This window comes from Achroia grisella, unplaced genomic scaffold, assembly GCF_030625045.1.
Source record: "Achroia grisella isolate CSIRO2021 unplaced genomic scaffold, CSIRO_AGI_Agris_v1 utg540, whole genome shotgun sequence".
Lineage (NCBI taxonomy): Eukaryota > Metazoa > Arthropoda > Insecta > Lepidoptera > Pyralidae > Achroia > Achroia grisella.
The window spans coordinates 2,053,430-2,078,006 of record NW_026712925.1 but is presented as its reverse complement, the minus strand read 5'-3'; the positions used below and the strand labels follow the sequence as shown (position 1 = coordinate 2,078,006).

Sequence of the window (24,577 nt, the reverse complement as noted above, 5' to 3'; positions counted from 1 at the left end):
CTATTATTATTGTATCTACAATGACATTAATATAGCATTAAATACCTTTAATGGTACATATAGAGACTGTGGTTGTATAGATTGACTAAACGGTCAACAAAAGAACACTCTAATTATATTCACTGGGCCATGCTTCATTCAAAGAGAATTAATAAAATATTAGAGGAACTTTGTCCAGCTCAGTACGTGATGCGAACTTGGGAACTAATTAAAAGATATCGGACGTGTGTGAATAAATTATTATGTTTTATTTTTTACATGGTTTATGCACAAGTTGGACTATAAATAAATATTTAATTGAGTCCAAAGATTGCCACAATTTCATAAAGAAGGATTCCAACATCGATTCCATTGTCAGCCAAAGTTTGAACTTCAGCCAAAAACTGTTCACTCTCCCATAAAGCACCAAAGATCTCTCTCCACTCATCACTGTTCAAATTATCGAAGGCTGACTTAAAATCTGCATCTTCAGCGATCTTCTGTTCAAACAGAGCAAAGAGATCGTCTTTCGGGAACAAGTCAATGTTATCTTTGATAAACGATGTAAAATCTGTTCCACTAGGTTCTACACGTGCACCCTTTGACATAGGAGGACCACCTGGTCCTTCCTCTGTAAAATAATAAATATAATATTAATGGAGGTAGTGCAGTTTTTAGGGAAGAAAAATAAAAAATGCAAAATCATTTCACCTAACTGAAAAAATAGTTTTTTCATAGAAAAGTCGTCTTCTAATGTTAATTAACAAAGTAAAAGATTACTAAACTTGTAAGAGAAATAAAAAATATCTACCTATTTAACATGAGACAAGAGGTTTAAAATTTGTCTGTAAAAAGGAATTTAAGCCCGTTTTTACAGATGAAATTTTAATGCTACTTATTTAATACTTATTCTGGACTCTAATCTATTTTTAACAATTTAGAGCACATATAACTACGAATCTGTGTTATAACGCCTTAATAAATTAATAATAAATAATATTACTTACCAAGCAGAGTGTTGAATCTATCGATGAAGTATAAAATATCGATATTGTTCGCTTCCAAGAAATCGATTACCTGTGAAGCAAAAAAAGTGTTTTATACGAAGTCAACTCCAATCTTAACAAAATATATGGGATTTACTAGGCCAGAGTCTACTTTCGTTAATCATTTTCTTTGGGCCGAAAATTTACTAAATGGTTAAAATAGTTGTATTAAGAAGCCTAGTAAAAGTCAGTTGCGGTGCCGAGGGTGGATTAAGGTGCAACTTCCTCGAGGACCCTCGTAAATTTATTTTTTTATTACAAAGAGATAAGGTCTATAATATATATATCTACAGAGCTATAACTTTAAAGTATAGGACAATTCCTATTTAGTAAATTATTTTTAAACATTCTACTGTTACTAGATGTCATTATAAAAAATGTAGACTAGGCAGACTGTAAGGTAAATGAGGTAGTGAAATTACTAGATAATACATCTTAGTCCTTTAGAATGTTAACGCATAAGTGGTATCAAGGGTGTCACATGATATCGTAATGTCCATACAGCTGTATAATAATATGCCACGGGTACCCACTGCTTACTACCAGGTGAGACTTCACTTTGTTTTCCAATTTCAATTACTTACAAAATGAATCATTTCATTCGTTATTTGGCTTTAGGTAAAAAAAAGCCATGATCATTAAAGTTTATCATAACTGATATAAACCATTGGTGTTAACTTCAACTAACTCATCACAAATATATTATTATCTATACGCACTCGTGGAAAACTTATATAATTCATAGATATCTGTTATATAAAAACTCATAGCTCCTAAACATGTTTAGACATCAATTTTGTTACATAAGATAGTAAATGGTAATTAATTAGCAAAACGCATATCCAGCTAACTGTAGAACATAAATATTAGCAAAAAGATTGTTTATATAGGTAAAATCTAGAAGAAGATTTACAAACTCCCGTAGCCGTAAAAATTATGTCGCTATTACTAGTTTACTATTTTCCTGGCTTATTAACTAATAGGCTGCAAAGAACAAAATATTTGCTTCTATCAAATTTAAAGTAACTGGGTCGTTTAATATAAGTATTTTGAAAATATGTCTGTCTGTTTGTGATCTTTATACGGCTGAACAGATCTAAATGATATTTCATATGAAGATAGATTGTATCACGAGGATGAACTTAAGCTATATTTTATGTAATAAAAGGTACATGAAGTTAAGAGTAACCGCTAGTAAATATTTAAATGACTTACAGCTTTGAATTCCGGTAGTGACTCCATCTCATAAACGAGATTTTTAAAATCTGTACTCGCTATATAGTCGATAGTTGCCCGGAACTCTTCAAACTCAAAGTATTTCTCCGCAAGCTCTGTCAATTCCTGGCCTGCAGACTCTCCTATAACGATTAGAAAATCTTCAAAATGTTCATGGAATAGCTTGCGCTGCTGAGGTGCCGAGCAGGCAACGGCTACCAAGGCGAGTAAAACAAAGCACGCTTTCATGTTTGCTGATGCTGTTACTATTAACCAATGATTCGAACATCGGGGATACAGACTTATATATTGTAATGATAAGATAATTCATAGATTTCATCTTCTTCGATCATTGAAGTGTATGATAAAAAAACGTTTGTACAATAAAGTAATCTCCCAAAACGGTATAACTGTACACGTTATCGACGTAAAGATGACTATTGTTTTTATTTGGATTAACCAAACGTGATGTCATATTTTGCTTATTTATTGTATAACATATGGCTTCCTCCATAATCGCTAAACTGGTGATATTTTAGTGTATCTTCCACACCGCTGGGCTCTTGCCATCGAGAGCAAAGGTGAGGCGTTGGCAGTCAGCCTTGATATTGAGAAGGCATTCGATCTGGTTTGGCATCAAGATCCTCTATCGAAATTGCCTTCGTAGGGAATACCAGAAGAATTATGCAAATGGGTCGATAGTTTTTTGTCTGGCAGATGCATCAAAACCGTGGTCGACGGTAGTTGCTCCGATAGCATGGATATTGCATTAATAAATGTTGGTGCCCCGCAAGGCCCAGCTCTCTCACTGTTTCTGCTGCGTATAAATGTTTTATTAACTATAGTTAACATTCATTGCTATATAGATGACAGTACTGGGGACGCATTTTACGGGCCGTGCTAACATTCTTCCGTTCCGTTGTGGAGTCAAACCGCGAACAGCTTGTATCTGAAATCGAGAGTACTTGAACCAGAGTCTCCGATTGGGGGCGATGGAACTTGGTTCAATTCAACCCTACCAAGATACAAGCCTGCGCGTTCACCGCTAAGAAAACTCCTTTTGCTGTGGCTCCTCAATTCCAGAACACGCCCATTACCATCTCTAAGAGCATTGGAATTCTCGGTATCGACATCTCTAACACAGTTGAGTTCCGTGGTCACCTCGAAGAAAAGGTCAAGCAAGAATAGAGCGAGGCAGTACTTCACTGCGAACCAGAGACTTCTCTTATATAAGATATACAACGGTCTGTGTTCTGAAGAATTGTTTGACATGTTGCCTACGGTTACCTTTTACCATCGCACCGCTCGCCATCGACAGGAAATTTATCCCCACACACTAGAACCTAAGTGGTCTCGGACAGAGCGGTTTCAGAGGAGCTTCCTCCCGCGTACACTTAGTTTGTGGAATGAACTACCTGCCGAGGTTTTCTCGAGAGACTACAGCATGAGGTTTTTCAAAAAGAGTATATTAAGGTTTTTTAAGGGTCGGCAACGCGTATTTGACACCCCTGGTGTTTCAGGCGTCTATAGACTACGGTAACCATTTACCATCATATGGGCCGTATGCTTGTTTGCCACCGACGTGGTATAAAAAAACCTACTTTTAGGATATATCTAATTCATTGCGACCATAATAAATCATCTTGCATCAAAAAAGTGGTTGTATCAAAAACACTTATTGAATTCAAATACCAGTCCCCAAACTATATCACATTTATATAATATAAATACTTTTCAGATTTTCTAGACTATCTGATATACTTTATAGTCGAGCAATATTTTGATAGTATATTTTTAATGCGATGTCCGGAATCTTTAGTAGGTTCAGTAAATTACTCGACTGCCGATGAAAAGTGCGTTCAACATTTGTGGTATATTGTGTTTTTATTATATAATTCGCAAACGATTTGGCGGACCATATGGTGGTAATCCTGCGACACCCATGAGATCATTCATGTCATTCCAATTCTAGAGGACTAAGGCATTCATTCAGTCATTCTTCCATGTCAAAATTTCACTACCATATTTCACTCTTCTACCAAAACACAATTTACAAATACTATTGTTATAATACAATCCACGTATCGAACGCGCTTAATTAATCTTAGTAGATCTATTGTATTATGAAATTATTTTGGATCCTAATTTGAATTTCGTTATTATGATAATATGATTTAATTATTTCTCCTCACAAACAACAATACATATAGTATTTTTTATAATTATAATTATTTCATATTAAATAAATTAATAAATTGTGAATTTATTTCTAAAAGTTAATAACAACACTTGTAGTTACTTCGTAATAATTCATTATAATTCTAATTTCTATTTTGATACGAAAATGCATTTATCAATAAGTATTACCTAATAGTTATCTGAAAAATTTCATAAATGTAACAAGATAAAGCTGTATGGACAGGTATAATTGCCTCCAATACTATATAAATAAAAAAAAATATATAGATTGAAGAAATCAATTTGGGGGGTAGAATATAAAATTTTAGTCTCTGTGAATTAACGAAAATTGTTTGTTGGTATGACTGTAATATTAATATTCCACATTGACTTATCATATTCTATATCTTGTTTTAGTGTTAAATGTCTTAATTCCATTGAAAATGAACACAGAAGAGAATAAAAGTGAAACATCGGGTACGTTGTCAACAACAGATAACGTATCGGGGTTTTTCATAGACGATTACTCACATCTCAGACTATCTTATCACGGAGCACACTTCAAAACGTCTAAAGAAACATCCAGTGACTCTTCTGTTTCCTATGGTGATAGCTCCTTCGGATTCAATAGTTGTGATACAATTGAAACTGACTTGAGCGAATGCGTCCAGGAATCGGATGAACGGAAAAAAATGCGGGAATATTATATCTCTCAACTACCAGATTTACCCCATCCGTCATGCACTGTAGCTTCTATTATAGCCACTGCCTCACAGAAAATGGGGTCGCAATTTAGATATAACAGCAGAATCGAACGAGGTGAAAGCAGTGGACGTCGAGAGGAATTGCAGTTCTTGCCCCAACGCAGGTCAACTTTAAAGTGTAAAGAGCTTCCTAAATAATGTTTTCTTTGAACAATAATATTAATAATTCATTGATTGCTTTCAAATTAAATAAATTAAAATATGTACATTACAGACTTGATTTTTTACTTTTGATATAATTTATGTTTTCTGATTACTGCATAATGACAAATAAAGTACATCAACTGCAGTTTTTATGAAACCTGTTGATCATAATTAAGTATTTATGTTAAATAGTAGGTAAGTATCTAAGAATTGCTCTCATGAAACCGTGCGAGTCTTATGAAGGTAGTACTTATTATTCCATATATTGTGTCCATAAAATTGTAATAAGATAATAGATAAGAGTAATGACTACTAAATAAACTTTATTTATTATTATTATATTATACTCATAATAAAAGATGATATTGTTCCTGAATTAAATACTGGAACAAATTATTCATATATGTTGTCTTTAGTGTATAATTCATATAAGTGGATGTCATATTCAAATACTGAACTTATGATACTAAAATAGAAATTAATTATTTGATTGATATATAGCTGTACTCGTATCATTATAGTATCGTATCGTATCGTATTTTTCGTTCGTATTTTTCAATTCCACTATAATTTTCTAAATAGAAATTCAGCTGAAAAAACCTCTAAACGTCTAATATTTAAAAAAATAAGTTGTATAATTTTTGATATTTATGATTTTGATGTGAATAAAAATTTCTTATAATAAATTATGAGAAGGGAGAGATTGTTAGTGAGTTGTCGCATTGCTTGCAATATATACTGTCAGGTCGACATACACCCCTAAAAACCTTAGTGGTTACCAATTCTTGGTATATTTAGCACGATCTACTAACTAACTAACTGGCATGATTTCGTCCTCATTTTATCAAGTTCAACTGATGCCCAGCCAGCAGTGGAACTTGATAAAATGTGCGCAAAATAAAGTGAGCGCAACCAGTGCACCACTAAATATTTATCCATTAAAACAATCCAAACAGCACTTTATCATAAATGTCTAATAATATTAATTGTTAACATCCTAATGTGTTGGGTACGGTTAGGTCGGTAATTTGAAGTGTCTCAACACTAGACGTCCAAGCTATATCCGAACTCTATTCAATGCGTAATGATGCCTCGTTCAGAGGCGAAATAGGTGTCGAAATATGGGTGTAGACTCAATAACGGCAGCAATTTGATAACTATTATACAAGGTAGTAACGATAGTCAAGTTTCCACTGAATATTTGTGGTCTCAAACATGTTAATTGTAGCAGAACTAAACAAAATAATATAAATCAATTAAATGAACTTCCCCAAAATAACACCTAATTGGATAAAACATAATACTTATTATACAATTAGAATTAAGTAACACTACGCTGTATATTATGACATGTAAATCCAACCTCGATTAGATATTTATAAAACTGTTACCACCAAGGGTTTCGCAAGATTAGATGCAAGGACACATACATAATACATATTGTAATGGAAATACCTATTTGCATTTTAAGATTGTGTACCACGCTATTATCTACATATTCCCAATTATGGATGTACTTCCTGGAGATCATATAAGATACCTATTTTATATGAATATACTGAACAAATTTGACTTCTCCAATAGATCCTGTGAACTGCTCAAACGAGCACCGCGATTATGATGGCCTGAACTGAAGTACGAGCCCCTAGTTGTGTCATCAGACTTATGTTATATCCATCACGCAGATATTGTAATTTTTTTTTAGCCACTCCATAGATCCTTCTGCAGGTTTGTTGTCCCCTCTGCACTTGCCCCTAATATTTGTCCGGTGGTCAAAAGCCAAATACGGCCAAAACAGCTTTTAAATAGTATTTCAAAAAACAAGGTAATAAAATTAGCCTCGGCTTTATTTTATGTCAGCAGTTAAATAAGAATAAATAATAAAGAAGACAGCACAACTACCCAGAGTACGTAGGTAAATACCCCAAAAGGAACAAGCAGTCTATAAAATAAAATGTAATTCCTCTACTGGGAGCACTATTTATATGGTTTTAAGTTTCAGCCAAACAAGCGAGCTCAGGGAGCAAACTTTCAACCGTCACTAAACTTTCCTAAAATGCCTCTTCATGTCTTATTTAAACTTGATATAGGGATGGGCGTATATATGTAGAAACATAATATACATGTGTATAATAATTTTACGTTATTTTCTTTATTAATTAACTGTCTATAACCTGCGGCTTTGATAAAAAAATATAATAATAATAACATATCTTTACCAGTATAATGTCAATGTGGATAGTAAAATACATCTTCTATTGTCGACGCCCGCTGTGATGACTGCAACAGAGCATGCCAACATTTTGCTAGGACAATATCGAATCCAAGGAGAGCGGCGTGCTTAGCAGAGTATAAGGCAGTCGCCTCTTTGATTTTGGTTTGTGATCGGTGCTTCCATTACTTACTTACAACTTTGTGCGTTATTTTTTTTAAACTTTGATGTTTAAGTCTGGGTAGGCAGTTATTACTATACCATGACTCTCACATATGAAAAAAATATTAATTTATTTTGCATCAGTAGTGTTTTACATTACATTAATGCCTGTCATCCGCAGAATAATTTTAACATTGCCTGATTTTATAATAATCAAAATAGTAAATAAGGCAGTTAAAGAAACAATGTACGGTTTTCAACGACATAGATATATCATTTTTAAGTAGGAAACCAGAAGGCATATTATGGAGCTGATATGTCCATAGCTATCTACAGATTGCATGCTTCATAGTAATTTGGCGACAGCATTTTACGTGCAGTTTGCAGGTATACACTCAATATCACTACAATAAATATGTTCTTAGAATATTACTTACGTGTTCTAGATTTTATCTCCGTTTAATCCGAAATTGAGTGCCATTATCATGACTCATACAATCTGTTACACAATTCATAAACTCTGATAGCCTACCTATCATAACGCGGGTATGTGAGGTGAGGAATAAAGATAAGGTAACTCCAAATATCAGTCACTAAAGATTCATCACCGTTACCAGTACGAGGAATTAGGTAATGAATCTGTAATGTACAAACAAATATGCAAATGTCCATAAACCTCATGTATAATACAAATGCAATACAAAAAAAATAAATTGTAAGTTTTAGCCTTTCTCACATTTTAAAAATTATATAGTACATATACAAGTATAATTTAGATTATTTTTTATTAATATTCTTAAATACAAGTAGTACTATACCTAATATTATCTAAGGTTTCGGCCGTTACCTACGACATTATTTACTTTAGGTAGGGAGGGTGGGGCAAGACGGGGTAGTTAAGGTTTGACACTGAATAAAACTCACATTTAAATAGGGACAACCATATTTTCTTTAGTTTTACAAACTTTGGTAATCGGTTTATTGTTTAAATAACAATAGACTCAAATTAGCCTATTATTTTTCTCACAATCAATAGTTAAAGCGAAAAGGTCACTTTGCCCCATCTTGCCCCATACCTGGGGTAAGACGGGGTACCCTAAAGGGCACGACGATGTACGTAAAATAACAATAGCTGCTACGGTAAATACAGTTAGAAACTAAAAACAAATGGTTTTAAAATATAACAAAACAGTCTCAAGTTTAATATGATTATAAGTAATGGACTAAACTACTACGGGGATGAACTGCAAGGACACCTCTGTTGTGATCCAGCCTACCTCACTGCAAACACCCCACGTACCTTGGGGAGCATTTATCATCAGTTCTGGCTTCATCGTTTTATGAGGAAATAGCATCATTGGTAGCATGTAGTACCCAAATGCACTGAAACTAAACACTACAGTGATAGTAGCTCCCCTTTTAGCTGAAGATAAAGATCCAACTTGCTTATTCCCTGTTCTGGCGATAATTTTATATTTACTTTTTGGAACGATGGATACCCCAGTCTCGTCTGTGTTATATATTCTGTCAGGAGAAATTTTCTTGAGGTCGAGGGTTCAGCCTAACAAATTAAACATTTATCTACAGCTATTTTATTAAGTCCTGCAGCTGAAGTATTCTCCGGTTTTCTAATTGAAATTTCGGAGTGCCATTTGCCTGCTCTGACCAACTCACCCTACTGGTTTTCCGCACGTAGGTCCATCCCATTCTTCAAAAATACAAAATTAGACTCGGATGAGGCAAGATGGGGTATCCTATATACCATATTGCCCCTTCGGGTATTAATTTTATAAAAAAATAATAAAAAATAGAAATAATAAATTTAAGCGGTCGAAATATTCTCACCTTATTTTATGCTTTTTTACTCTTCCAAAAAAAAAATAGCAATAACAGCAACCACTCATCAATTTAATATTTTTTTCATGTAGTTAACAACAATTGAAAATAATAAGTAAACAGGTCAAAACTAGTTTTTTCGCTCAAATATCTAAACGCCACGTCTCACTGCGGTGGTTCTCAGGCGACCGAGCAGGCGATCATGTAATAGCTAATTACTAGTATTATTGTTTTGACTGAGGTTCATTTTGTTTTCTCTGTAAGGGGGGTACCCCGTCTTACCTCGCTACCCCGTCTTGCCCCACCCTCCCCTACGTACCTACATATATAACTAAACAAATACAATGAAATATTTTTGTACTTAATATTAAACCGTACTTAATATTACAAAAATATAACTTTATGGGCATGTGAATATCGTGAAACGCGATTTAAGTAAACATCCCAAAACGTCCCTGAGGAAGCCAAAAACACCCTTAGATTTCGGAAACGTCCGATTACGGATTAGGCAAATCGGCCGTGTAGATTTACATAATAAGGATGCAGCCTCTTAAAAGAGATCGGTTTCCAACAACATTAGCATATAGATTGTGTGCGTGAAGACGCTACTATCAATCAAGTGTCTGGTTTGCTTACAATACTGGAAAGATGAACACTGTACCACGCTTGGTACAGTCTTGTAACTTGCTATTTATAAGGTGAATTTCTATCATCTATCTTATTTACATGTATTTCATTATTTTAACCAAGTTCTTGCTAATCATTTATGTCATTGCAATAAATAATAAGTATATACGTAGGCATGTTAAGTGTTCATCATGACGTAGCCAGTTGATAATGTGTCTGACTACCACACCCAACATAACAACCGTACACATAAAACATACAGTACTATACTTTATGTGTAATTATTTCTAATAATCCTTTATTGTCTTATATACCCGCTTAACTAAAACCGATCTATTTACATATAGATAACATTCAACCTACACGGAATTCTCCATAACCTGTTATAACTACAAGAAAGCATGTGGCGGCGGTATTTGTAATTTAATAAAGGTTTCCAAATGATCACATTAGCCTACGATATTGGATGTCATTGCATATGAGTATAAGCACTGGGAACCTTTATTAAATTTCAAATACGGGTGCCATCACATTCGGGAACTGATTACACGAAAGCTCTCGTAAATATACAAGTACCCGATATCAAGTACAACAACTTGACCCAAACTCGACATTGCTTTTGATCTTTAACTTAAAAGGGATGAGTCTTCGACGTCATTTTATTTTAACGATCATGTCCCGTTATTTTTAAGGGCAATAAATAATTAACCTTTCCATAAGTACATACTTCCTTGCATATAAAACACTCTTGTGTATGTTATAAAAAACTGGGCCCATTGTATGTTACAATAGCTACATTGTGGTAGCTATTCTAACATACCTACATTGGATAGGTTAGCCTGGATGTAATTGAGTAATTGAAATCATTTGACATTACGTTCGTCGGCTCGTAACAGTGCATTGCCAATTAGTTCGGAGGACGCTTCGACGCTTTCACCATTTTATAACGTTGCCGCCATTTTATGATCGCCATATGTCGGTTTGGGCGTAGTTCCATAAATCATTGATATGATCACAATATTGATTGTTTCCTCAATAAAATTTAAATTATTTATACAACTTAGTTTTTATTGTGTTTGTCTTGGTAATTGTATAGGTATATGTAGGTAATTTACCAGTACCAAACACAGGTAGGATATTTATAAAGATATACTTAAAAATATCCTAATTACGTTTTCACTGCCGACATGATATAAAAAAGGTAACTTACATAGTTGTAGTTGTGTGTGGCTGTATACCTATATATATAGCCCTATACCTATATAGGATGATGGAGTCGATGCAATAAACAAAAATCGAGATTAGGTATTTAATCAAAACCATGGTAACTAAAAATATTATAAGAATACAAATATTTTAAAAAATCAAATCGTGCCAACAGCGGCCCGGATATAAGGAGTCCTATACAATTATTGCAGTACCTATTTACACAAGTTCTTTTTCCACGGGGATACTTTCAAAGATATTATGAGACTCAAACATCAACAAATTACCTACTGTTACTTTTGTACACTACTTCACTGATTATTGATATTATATTTGTTATCCAGAGCCTCTGAATACCTAGTAAATAGTTAACTACCTGTGTAGGTACGGTTGTGTAACCGTTTCAAATCAGAATAATGTAGCAAAAGCCAAACAAAATCTCCAAGTTGAATCTTCAGTTAAACCAACTAAACGGGCACAGTAAACCCTAGGCAATTTCTGAAACAATGCAACTCCACGTTTGAGCCAACAGAAGTTGCTAGTATGAGCTAAACTTGACTAGTTGGTAGGTACTATTTGGCTATTGTATAGGAACTGGAAACTATGATATTGTGTGCTAATAATTATCTAAAATTCTGAACAATGCCGTTTACAGCAGTTTAACGTAATACCTCAATTCTGAATAATCTAATGGTATATTTCAAGTACGAATATGCCTGCTAATCAGCTACCTACCTACGTATTTAAAAAAGTTGCAATTACTGACTGACATTAAAACAGTAGATAAAATGTTTTTGCATAAGTATAATATTCGAGATGCGCAATCATTATAAGTTCATCATGGAACGATTTAAACTATTATTTATATTCGCTGTCCGTTTCTTTTAGTGTCCAAATACGGATTTACTTTCGCCTCTAAAATTGTATAAGGATTCCTATAGGTTTTTTTTAAACATAAGTTATATCAAATTGTAATCTCGTACATCTAATGCGTTATTAACAATTAGAGAATTATTACCTTATAAAATAAATTTATTTATATTCATGTTACTAGTTTGCTAATGTAAATTCAGCATAATAATTATCAATTATAGTGTAGGGCACGGAGCGTTACATCTACTTACCTAAATCAATACTGTACGAGAATAATTATGGGAAACGATAATTCGCAGGCGTTACCGAACGACTAGACATTACCTGAAACGTTCAGTTCTAGGAAACGGTTTTGTCGCTGCGTGGATGAATTAAACGATATGTGTGGGTAATTACCTACATCTATATAGTTACACTTCAGGCATGAGTTGTTGTGACTTTATTAGGTACCATACAGGGACGTACACCTGCATCTAATTCTATAGAAGTTAGGTATATCTTTATAAAAATAAAGATATAACTTCTTAACCCGCTGGCTGCCCTAACTACAAATCTAGAAAATGAGCTCGAATTATATTTACATACTTATATATAAAAATCAAGAAATAAAATAGCCATCTTCTCGGCATGTTCTAATTGTTTTGGCAATAATTCAACTAGAAACATTAATATCCGTTGTTATTTAGTTGTCGAAAGTTAACAGACAGGACACGACAGCTGATGGACAAATCATAAACATTAAATATTATAAATCAGTTGACCCGCACATTGTCTGTGTCACATTTCACCTGTTTTTACTAGATTTTTCGTTGCAACTCCGCTTTTATTGATCAGAGCGTAAAGATATGTAGCCTTAGCCTTTATATAGGCATCCTCGATAAATAAGCTATCCAACACTATAAGAATTTTCGAGATCAATTCAGTAGATCTATATTACCCCCTACAACTTCGCAAACTTTACCTCTTTAGTTGTTGTCTGTCAAAGTTCTTTATTATACAGTGTTGGTGTAGATCGGTATACAAAAATATATAATCAAATAAACCGTAGGTACTTAAATATGAAATATAAAACTATAAGTACGTCAGCAACAATAGGTACTAATATTTGTATACATTTTGCTTAATCACTTAAAGAATACGTTTTGCCTTAAAAATACTATTTATTATTTAAATTATAGAATACTAGCTACTCGCTCCTGCTTCGCACGGGTGTACATGTATTATATATATAAACCTTCCTCTTGAATCACTCTATATATTTAAAAAACCGCTACAAAATCCGATGCGTAGTTTTAAAGATTTATACATACATAGGGACGAACAGACAGCGACAGCGACTGTGTTTTATACTATGCTATGATGTATAAACTATATTACTGTAAACTATCATTAAAATCCGTTCAATAGTTATTGAGTGAAAGAATAACAAACATCCATCAATACTCAAAAACTTTCACGTTTATAATATTAATTAATAATAAGATATTTGTCAAATGCGTGCGCTGCACATTGCATCATGTTGGCAGAGAGCGAGGTGTTAATTTGTGCACTCAGGAATAGTCGGCATCGGTAGGTACATGGAAGCGGACAGATTAGTAAATCAATGGAGCGTTTGGATCCGACTGCTCAATCTTGTTTGTAGATTAGCGCGGTGACAGAAACATCCCCTAAAACGGGAGCACTAATTTGAATCTATGTAGAAAGCGAATAGCAAATTCCACAACAAATTTCTTAGATGTGGCATTGTTTCACAGAAAGAAATACTTCAATTATTAATCTTATACATACAATTAAATATTATATTTTTTCATTACGAAACATGTGGAAAATAACATACCCTACCGACTGTTAACCTAGATGGATTAGTCAGAGGCATTATCAACTGTCGATGTTTTTTTCTTATGGATAATAATAGAATGGTGCATTCACCTGCGCTAACGGCTTACGCTGGGGAACCAGTAGAGGATGATAAGCTGACCATGAGATTAGGTCAGATGGTTTCTAAGGGAACCACGTGGAGGTAAACGTGACATGGTACATTGCAAGCAACGGGGTTATTACTCCACATTACTAACAATCACGTTGCCCCTACTGTTACGTACATGATGAACTGTACATGTTCACATTTCGCTGGGTATATTTACATCATTGGCGTGGCGGAGTGCAAACCTACCGCCGTCTCTCCAATTTATTTTTTTTGTGACATCGGTGTTACCATCACTGGACATTCAATCACAAATATAAATTGAGACAATAATCTTTTTGATGTAGGTCCGGCTTTGAATTCACAACCTCTTGGATGTAAGTCATGGGTTAACCATTAGGTCACGACGCTCTCACGAAATGTGTGAAATATCTTCACCAAGATAATCCGCCCTTGGAAAACTATACGGATATATATATATTGGGTACGCGACGGTATCCATAAGTAGGTATATTATAACTCAAAATACAATACAAAAAGTGCGTGACCCTTATCTTTTTAAATTTATATGAAACTGTATTAGGACGAGACCGCTCGTACTTAAGATATTAACTTCGGCCTTGTGTTATAACATCATATTAGCAGTAACACAAAAAGTTTTTTATAACAGCACAAAAAAATATTTGAAATCAGCATTAGAATGACTGAATATCTGTAGATATAGGTATATATATACCTACCGGAAGTGTAGAATCTTTAATAATATACCGAATGCCTTTATCATTTCCAATAAGACCGGATATCACTCATAGATGATATCTACACACACTCGTGTTAGTACGTGGTACATCAACACGTCCACAGAATTGCTAAATTTGATATAAGTAATCGAGTTGCTAATGCTATTTAAGAGTCACCTATATACGAATGATTCATTCAGAATTACTATGTACTTTAAAATGGATTTTTATTAAAGAAAATTAAAAAGCTTAGGTTTCACAACCAAAGAACAATGACCTAAGTCGATTTGATCACTAAAGAGTACTTACTTTTACTTCGTGCGAAGTTATAAAAAAAATCTTATACCTACAAATATGATATGTTCGTGTGTTTGAATCTGGTTAACATAAAAAAACTTTTGGGTGTCAGTTTATATTTATTCTAGTGATAAAAACACTTATTAATTCGAGATGTAGCGGTAGGTTCCTCCACTAACAATAAGTACCAGATTACATTTGTTTTAATAAAATTTAAACATGTGAAGTGTTGAATTCAGCACGAAGTCGATAATAGATAAGGTCTCTGACTACCCGAATCTCTGCAGTTGGTTCAGTTACAGGTAAACTTTTTTAGCAAAAAAGGAAAAATTAATACGTTTCGCCGACAAAAAGTATTATTTTCCTTCAATTAAGGTAACAATCTAGTATATGTCATCGAAATTTGAAAATAAGTGACAAAATAACGAAAACAATTCTATTTATTATAGTTACTTGGTAATTTTATTTTTCGTTTAATGGAACAAATAATAAAAAGGTACATTTATGTTTAAAAATGTTACAATATTTATTTTCCAACCAAGTAAATATTTACAATAAAAATGGCAAATAACGATACACCATAACTATAAAACTAAAATAAATAACAATTAACAATTTTAATTTCTAATGTCCCTTAAATATGGAATGCAGCATATTCTTAAATATAACTACTTTATTTACTATGTATTTTTTAGCTTTTCACAATTAAACGGATAGATAAATCATAAATTTGACGAGCAGATTTTATCCTGAGATATGTACGCAGTCTTGTATAAAAAAATGCAGATGTAATAAGGTAACAACTATTTATAATTTTGTATGAATTGTAGCTCAAAAGTTACTGAAATGAAAAAATAATACAGTGTTCCATTAAAACATGTGCTTCAAGGATTTCACTGTAGTAGTGTAGATGTAATACCTATCATTTTCATCATACTATTGCATAACTATTATTTTTGGTTATTTAACATAAAGGCATCAAGTATAGAAGTTATATGAATAATGCACGCGACCTAAGGCATCTTGCTTTATGTATTTATTACGTTTAGGCTTATCCTAACTATAGTCTTAGCAATCAATTTATTAATCATGGCAGGTGAAGGGACTGTTAATAACAGAGTCCGACCCCATTGGCCAGTTTAACGGTAAATTCATGATGTGCTCATGGACCTGACTTCATGCTCATCCTATCATCCTCCACCGGTGCCCCCATCTACTTATAAAGTTAGAATAAGCAGGTGCAGTTAATAATCATCCATAAAAAACTTAGGTTGAATCTCCAATTTGTCTTAAAATATCCTCTCACAACTTTTCCAGTTTTGATTTTCATGATCTTCATGTTCTATCTCCTGAACCATTAGCTGACTGATCCACATGAAACTCAGTTAGTAGTGCTTGTAACTCGGTATATATTGTCTCAAGCATGAGCAATCTCGGTTTTGTATACTGTAATAAAAGTACACTGCAATAATTATAATTTGTTTGTAATCCATGATAAAACTTATTAAAAATTCTAGCCTAAGGGTATATGCTCTTGTTTTTCAGGTTGCATCTTAATTTCTCATAACTTTAAGAAAAATTTATATTCTTTACATACCTTAAATAATGGTAATAATTTTATTGTTTCGGAATCCTGAGTTGCTTGATTTGTTTTCACCAGTATTGTAAGGTAATACAGTACACGATTCTGAAAAATATTAGAAATATTTCCATTCTTCAAAATACAATCATGCAAAACATACTATGATTAAATTGAGTATATGAATTCATCTCTTAGAAAAAAATTGAAAGTATGAATAATGGAAGACACTAACCAGATTTTGGTATATCTGATATAAAGCCTAAGAATACTTATAATCTTAAGTTAGTCACAACATTTTTTGCAAACTTATTACCGAAACCAATAAAAGTTTAGGAAATAAAAGAATATATATTTATTGAAAATATAATAGCTATAATAATCTGATATCTATAATAAAACCCATGCAACAAAGGGGCAATATACAATATATACTCAATAATTTATTATATAATAATAAGTATATATACAATAATTTCACTATCAAATGTCACACTTCAGAACAGAATATAGCTAGTAAAGCTATTTGGTAGCAGAAATAGATAATAATGAGCTATATGGATCATATAATATCTTCTTCTGCACATTAATACTTCAAAATATTTACCAGCGGTATACATAATTGTCTTACCAATTTAATAACTTCATTAATAATAACATCATCTACACTACTCCATGGAACAAAATTTTCTTCTCTGCCAAATACATATTTCACTGTACTCTGTATACCCACTGTAGGTATAATTAATAGACTCTCTGAAACAGAATTCAACATAGTTTATTTAAATACCTCAAACACATTATGATCCTTTTTTTTACAGGTTTAATTGAATTACAACTAAATATAAACTAATTATAAATTTTTTTACTTAGAATTACTAGTTGGATGATGTATACCTATATGTATATTTACTAAAACTCCTCAAGTGTAAGGGTTAGTAAAATCTGCTTTGGCTAGGGCCTTTTTATTGTTAATTATGCTGTAAATTCATACATAACTGGTCAATAAAAAGTATAAATAAATAAGGTTACTGATTAGAAAACTTAACGGTGGCTGGTCACTAAGTAGACTACTTACAAGTGAAAATGGATAATACCTACCACTCTGAACGCTGTGTGTTATCCAAAAGAATACTAGGAATGATAGCACAATTATTATGATTAAAATTGCTGTAATACTAATATGTACATAAAATAGCGCCATTATATTTATCAATATTGCAAAGACCAGGGAAAGCTTAGGCCAGGTTTTTCTATTCTCTTTATTCCTAAATGATATAGTAAAATGACGGGAAGTTGGTGAACCGCTGCTTTTGCCCACTTTTAGAAGTAAGCCAACGCCGTTAACGTTTTCATGTTCTATTATTTTGTCGTTTCCGCCCATTTTTAGGTTAGTTTAATTATCACTGCTCTACCAATGTATCCGATCTTTGTGATATATTATGTAAAGGAAAACTACTATAAAGGTTGTTTCTTTAAAAGAAAGTAATAAATTAAATTATGTCTAAATTTTTCATTACTATTTTTTGTTTAGCAATAGAATAGATGTTTATCAATAATTTCAATGTTCGTCAGTGTTGCAAAATATCGATATTCAGTGTAAAATGTCGATATTTTGGCATTGATATTATGTTTCCGATAATTAAGAAACAATTGCTCTAAAAACACTGTTAGTACAAGATTTACTCCATACCAACACATATATTCATAATAATAAAACTGCATTGTTTTATAATTATTTTGCTACCTCTAACAACAATGACATCCGTAATTTTACAGTCGATGTACACATTGTAACATAGCACATCGCTACGATACTTTGCTCCACAGATTATCAAGACTTGAACTCGATTGAAATAGAATCGATTCTAAATCAATCGTGAATATTTGTATTATTATGAATTAATGATTTCATTTCATCATAACGTAAAGAGAACGCGAACAAATTGGTTACGATGATGATGATGTGAAACATTCGATCCTTCGTTCGTTTCATCTTCAAGCATCCTTCATTCTTTTAATTGAAGTTGATATATTAAATTCTCTATAAAATAAAAAATAAAAAAAGATAATGGAATGGTTAACCCAACAGTATACATATTGTACACGTATGCGTATACGTATTGTATTGAATGTAAAAAGAATCGTCATGACGACGGTTCGAAATTAGAGAAAGTATTACTTAATAAAGGTATATACATGTTTCTTTCCTGTTTAAAATATAATCTGCAATAACTAAAAATGAATAGGCATTGTAGAGTTAATAACATTTTTATACAACCATTTATTATATAGTTACAAAAGTACCCTTTAACAACTGCCTCTCAATTTTTAAAAACTAAACAGAAATCTGTAACATTTAGTGCTGTTTTGAAAGTTTAAACAATGAGCAATATCTTATTAATCAATACCAATAATCCTTGGGATCCGTATAATAGTGGGAAGCTATTTATCTATATGTAATACATGCAGCTATTACCACTGCGTTTTATAAGTAACCATGGCAATAAGTATTACAAATAAACGTCATAAAGGTGTAATGGAGTCTCTTTTTAATTACAATTTGTGAATATATTATTTGAAGTCATAGTCAGTCTGTTTTTGGTTTGTCTATATTTATTAAGACCACCAGATGGAAAACTTGGATAGTAACGCTTGGGTATTTGATTCCCTTGTCGGCTTCTTACACGGCCCAGTGTGGAATATTCCTTTGCAGAGTTTTATAGAGGAGAAGTCTTTACGTATGTATTATACTAATCTGTATATGTAGGTATATTATATACTTATAAGAACATTTAAATTCATAACGTTTGTAAGTACATGGAAAAATAAGTTTGTTGTCCTCTGCCAAAAAAGGGTAATGTTTATCAGAATCAGTCGCACAAATTGTCAAAAGAATTAACTATTCCATTTTATTTTATCTTTTTTAGCTTTTGAACCGACCGACAATGGAGAAGTTCTCGATCGTCCAGAGTACAAAAAGATTCATGACGAATATCGTAATTTGGTAAGAAAGTCGAACTAATCGATGTTTTTTACTATTATCATTTTTGGCATTTATAGTCTATTATTAAACATAGACCCCCATTACAGTCTGCCATAACGAGCGAATGTTTTGTACATGTGTAATATTGACTGAGTGTGTTGTAGGTAGATGTGATGTTAGGCTCGTTCATGGATGACATTGGGATCACCGCAGATCAGTTTGAAGCGGCATGTAGACTATCTGCCCGCGATTTAGCAGGATTACCTGCACATTTCCATCGAAGACTATTTGAACAAATCTGGGCCGCCAATGACTATGACATGTTTGTCAAGATGATGACGCATAAAAATGTCGAACTTCAACTGCAGGTACGTTATTTTGAAGTTCGTTTTATTAATGGATACTATGTACATATATATGGGATTACGAAACTCCTTAATACATGCCTAAACATACAGGCCTTTGCAAGTAACTGGAATAGCCAAAAAGCTTACCATCCACCTGATGGTAAATAGTGAACGTCGCCTATATACATCAATATAAATCAATCCGGAGAACTAAAATGTTATATCTCTGTACCCCATAATTTCACTGTCTTATCTCACCCTTCAACCAAAATATATGTTATAAACCACTTTTTTCTACAAAGACAACTTCGTACAAGTCTAACTCGATACTACTTGTGTTTGTGTAGGATTATTTTCCCATAAGATTCGTTTAATATTTCTGGTTTTTATTTAGTACCAAATCGAAATAATTGCTATTTCCAGGCTTTGGAACTCATTGAAAGGCGTTTTGGTACAATGCCAAATATATTTTCTTCTGAGCCTGAAGATGTTGATTCATCACGTAGCGATGAAAGCGACGGTTGGCCTGAAAATGATGAGATCATGACCGAAATTAAAAAGTATTATATTATTTACATTATTACCAAAATATGATTGAATGAAATCTATTCTAAATGATTAATGTTAATTATAGATTACAGCTTGAAGAATTTGAAAGTAAGGATGAAATTATAAGCGTACCACCAGAGGAGGTAGTTGCTGAAAAACAAACTCTACTCTCTAAACTACAAAGCTTCGAAAAGAAAGAAGAACATGTTGAAAAGAAACCAGCCATAGTGATAAATACAGATGAACCGGAAGTTCTAACTGAACCACCAAAACCACCTCCACAAAAAGTTGAGGTAGGTTCATACACTTTATCACAAAATCTGTTTGATTTTTAGATCTATTCACGCATACATTTTATAGTGTATGTAAATAACGAGAATCCGAACTTAAAATACTCTACAATAGGGACGGATTAACCATTGTCCAACTACCTTGTGACACACTATCTTCATGCAAATATTAAAAGCTGTTTGACCGCTTAGTTGGATATTAGTATGGATTCTAACAGACACAAATTTGTATATTATAGTGTAAATTGTATTGAAGGACTTACTTTCAAAAGAGAACGTAATTACGTGAATCTCGGCATGGCCGGCCCTGATTATAATTATAATTGGCCTCATGCGTGTGTACATTGTTCCGAAAAATCTTGACTTCTATACACCTGTTTCATAAGATATTGATAATTTAGCCACTGTCTTGTGCATCTTTAGGTAAGTGAGGAAGAGGTACGCGCTCGACAAGAATATTTGAAACAACAAAGAGACAAATTGTTGGCTTTGAAGAAACGAGTCCGTGAGCGAAAGCTAGGAGTTGCAGATGTAGAAACCGAGTCTGGAGGTCAGTCGTTAACAGTTTACTATAAACATTCCTAGAATTTAGACTTTTACCCAACTCGTAACTTGTGAACAAGTTTAAACAACGTATCGTAATTTATTAAATATAATATTATTGTCATATGTCATGGAATTCCATACTATTTATTCACATAACTATAACATATTTATACAACAAACCTTCCAATTTATTCATTAAGTCGATCTCCACGTGATAACACAAAAAATATGGGCGGCTTTAATATCATCATTTACTATTTTTAACCTACTCAACCGAGCGACAAAAAGTACTTCATATTCTTACTAAAAATACTTTTAATAGGTGAAGGATCACGTGTCAGCGCCGCTAGGCCCAAGTCAGCGCGAGTGGCACAGGCAGCGCTAGCCGGAGCGCCGCCACCGCCGCCGCCAGATGCAATGCAACTTCGTAGGGCTCTTGCATCCAAACTTAAATCCGAAGTGGTCGACACCAACCTTGCGTGATTAATTATTTCTATTCTTCTATTTCTTATAACTTGCTAACCTAATATTATTATAGTATTAATTCTTAAACAAAAAATACGGTTTGTAATTATTGAAAGGTATTATAAATAAATAAAAAAAACAGTTGTTTATATTACCTTATATTTATATTGCTTACTTAACTAGTGACATCATAATAGTAGCATTATAGTAAGCTTATTTACTTTACACAACTTGCCAATAGGTTAAATCTATTTTAATTTTATTCTGTGTATAAATTAGTTTATGATGGTCATCCACCTAGACAGATAATAAAAAATAGTCATCATTACAGTCTACTTTCACCTAGAACTTCGTATTACATTAATGGGAAGTTATTTCAAGGAATATAAGAATCGTATAAATTTAATTGACAGCTCGATGCTATTATACACGTGGATGTTGGCAGATTTCAAAATAAAATTATTACATAAAACGGTTATATATTTACAATATATTCTGACAAATCTCACGTATGTAATAATTCGCCTCGCCTTTTCTGTGCATTTTGTAGAAATATTTATTAATTAAATATGCAATAATAAAGCTGAAGAATGTGCTGGTAACAAAGTGTGACCATCATGCAAATGTACGTAAAAGACGTATTAAAAACGTCACCAAGGACTTTATTATTTAATAGAGATCAAAATGTTCCTTTGTTTGATACTTTGATATGTATTTTAAGGGTTAAATAGGAATTGAGAATTAAACAATAACGTTAGGTATTGTAGCATAAGTAGAATAAATAGACGTGACGATTGAACGCTTGGGGGCTGCGCAGACTAGACGGCTTCACTGCGGCTACTTTCTTGTCCGTAAAGTCTCATACAAGTCCCTGGAAGCCCACGGCTGATTCAACGTAATTGGCTTTCAAACAAAATATCCCCAGTCTGCGCATAACATTATCAAACACTACAAGTTAGAAGTAGGTGCTAGACAATATCTCTGACAGTATTCATTGTTATATTTTTACTTAGTTATTATTTTATAATTTTACCTATATTAATTCAATTATATTCAAGAAGCGTTTTACAATGCCATATATTGCCACTCATTATGAAATATAATTAAGTCTACGGACGACACGATTTGGAGTCATGTCCATGTTAAAGGTCGAAATAGCGTGTTCTCTCCACACAAACTTGCTTCTCCCACCAAATTTTATTGTAACTAGTTTTGATAGATACTATCTAATAGTATCCTGTTGAGTCAATCTACAATTCAGTGGGGCCTACCCAACAATATATCATGATATCGGACGGGCTAATCAGTCCGGACTACAACCAGTCCGATATATGGTATTGTCAAATCGTATCGTTAGTAGACGTTTTAAACCAACATATCAAATGAATACTTACGTAATTGTTACTTGCATGGTAATAATAACAATGTTTACTTTCATTAGATTGTATGCCAACCACTGTAACAAAGCATTAATTCGAAATTATTGGGTAGTAAATAATGATATTTATGTATGTAATAATAATACATGAAAAAACTCAGTGTGATGTTAATTATAACCCATTTCTCCTATACTGATTACAATTAATTAAACTACTTTTAATTTCACATTTTCATACCACTAAAATTCCCTGTTATTGAGTATTTGTAATAAAAACCCTTAATAAAGTTGTTAGTAATTATGTAAACATTTGTATTGCCAATGTATTTGTTTGAAATAAAAAAAATGTACCAACAACTACTCAAGTATAAGTTAAATTATTTTATTAAAATATGTGTATTACACCTGTGTATAGGGGGACTTTTTACATTAAAATAGTGAAAATATAAGAAATTAACGTCCACATGATATGTGTTGCATAGAAATCCATCAGGCCAACGAAAAAATATATATTTGGAAACGAGAATCAGTTCTCTGAGTACATTTTTTTTTCCTTGCTTCTATGCACCCGTGTCTTTGAAAATATACAGTTGAGCGAAAAGAGAATTATATAGATTTATTATTAAACTTTCGTTGTTTTTATTATTACTCAGCTAAATCGATCCTCAAGAATAATTTTATGGTAAATAATGGTAGTCATTTCGGTCGTGAGCTGACAACAGCTGCAACCATAACTATAAAATTATTCGTGTTAAGATCCGATTTACTATACATATAATCACTTTATATTTTATAGAAAAACATCAAATTTGTCTGCAAAAGGCTAATGTAGTAAATACTATATAAAGTAATGCTAAAAATCCCCATGTATACAGGACCTATGTCTATGACATAAAGCGCAATTATTTACACGATTTTGTCCTAAATTTTGTCTGTCTCAATACGTGTTCCTGTCTAACTGATAAGTAATGTATCAACAATTAAATAAAACTAATGTTTAGTTGAACTATTTGAACTATTATTCCTTATCACATAAGGAAGTTGCGTGTAATATGTGTAAATGCAAAAAACAAAAATATTATATGATGAAAACTTCGATACTTATTAGGTATAATAAAATAAAGTTTGGACCACTTGAAATGTCTATTTAATACCACATTTCTGGCGACAAGTGAGGTGAAAGCGATTCTAATGCACTGCCTTACATACCGTGTGTACTTAGATGATCACCAGA

At 32.7% G+C, this 24,577-nt stretch overlaps 4 protein-coding genes across 4 annotated transcripts; 2 read left to right on the top strand and 2 right to left on the bottom strand.

Moving 5' to 3' along the window:
* Positions 1 to 293: 293 nt before the first annotated feature.
* LOC131847704 (uncharacterized) lies at positions 294 to 2,489 on the bottom strand. Its single transcript, XM_059197339.1, has 3 exons — positions 2,241 to 2,489; positions 987 to 1,056; positions 294 to 610 (listed from the first exon to the last, which is right to left on the bottom strand). The coding sequence occupies exons 1-3, from the start codon at positions 2,487 to 2,489 to the stop codon at positions 294 to 296; spliced, it is 636 nt and encodes a 211-aa protein (XP_059053322.1).
* A 2,372-nt stretch (positions 2,490 to 4,861) lies between these two features.
* Positions 4,862 to 5,321, top strand: LOC131847773 (uncharacterized). The gene has a single exon (XM_059197419.1). It carries the CDS (start codon positions 4,862 to 4,864, stop codon positions 5,318 to 5,320), a length of 459 nt encoding a protein of 152 aa, XP_059053402.1. The 3' UTR covers position 5,321.
* A 10,396-nt stretch (positions 5,322 to 15,717) lies between these two features.
* LOC131847801 (phosphatidylinositol N-acetylglucosaminyltransferase subunit H-like) lies at positions 15,718 to 18,510 on the bottom strand. The gene is made up of 4 exons (XM_059197455.1): positions 17,884 to 18,510; positions 17,414 to 17,538; positions 16,801 to 16,890; positions 15,718 to 16,649 (listed from the first exon to the last, which is right to left on the bottom strand). Exons 1-4 carry the CDS (start codon positions 18,164 to 18,166, stop codon positions 16,539 to 16,541), a joined length of 609 nt encoding a protein of 202 aa, XP_059053438.1. The 5' UTR covers positions 18,167 to 18,510; the 3' UTR covers positions 15,718 to 16,538.
* Positions 18,511 to 19,316: 806 nt separating this feature from the next.
* Positions 19,317 to 24,125, top strand: LOC131847800 (cilia- and flagella-associated protein 36). The gene is made up of 7 exons (XM_059197454.1): positions 19,317 to 19,523; positions 19,713 to 19,789; positions 19,933 to 20,136; positions 20,539 to 20,675; positions 20,750 to 20,957; positions 21,378 to 21,504; positions 21,823 to 24,125. The coding sequence occupies exons 1-7, from the start codon at positions 19,415 to 19,417 to the stop codon at positions 21,981 to 21,983; spliced, it is 1,023 nt and encodes a 340-aa protein (XP_059053437.1). The 5' UTR covers positions 19,317 to 19,414; the 3' UTR covers positions 21,984 to 24,125.
* The last annotated feature ends 452 nt before the right edge of the window (positions 24,126 to 24,577 follow it).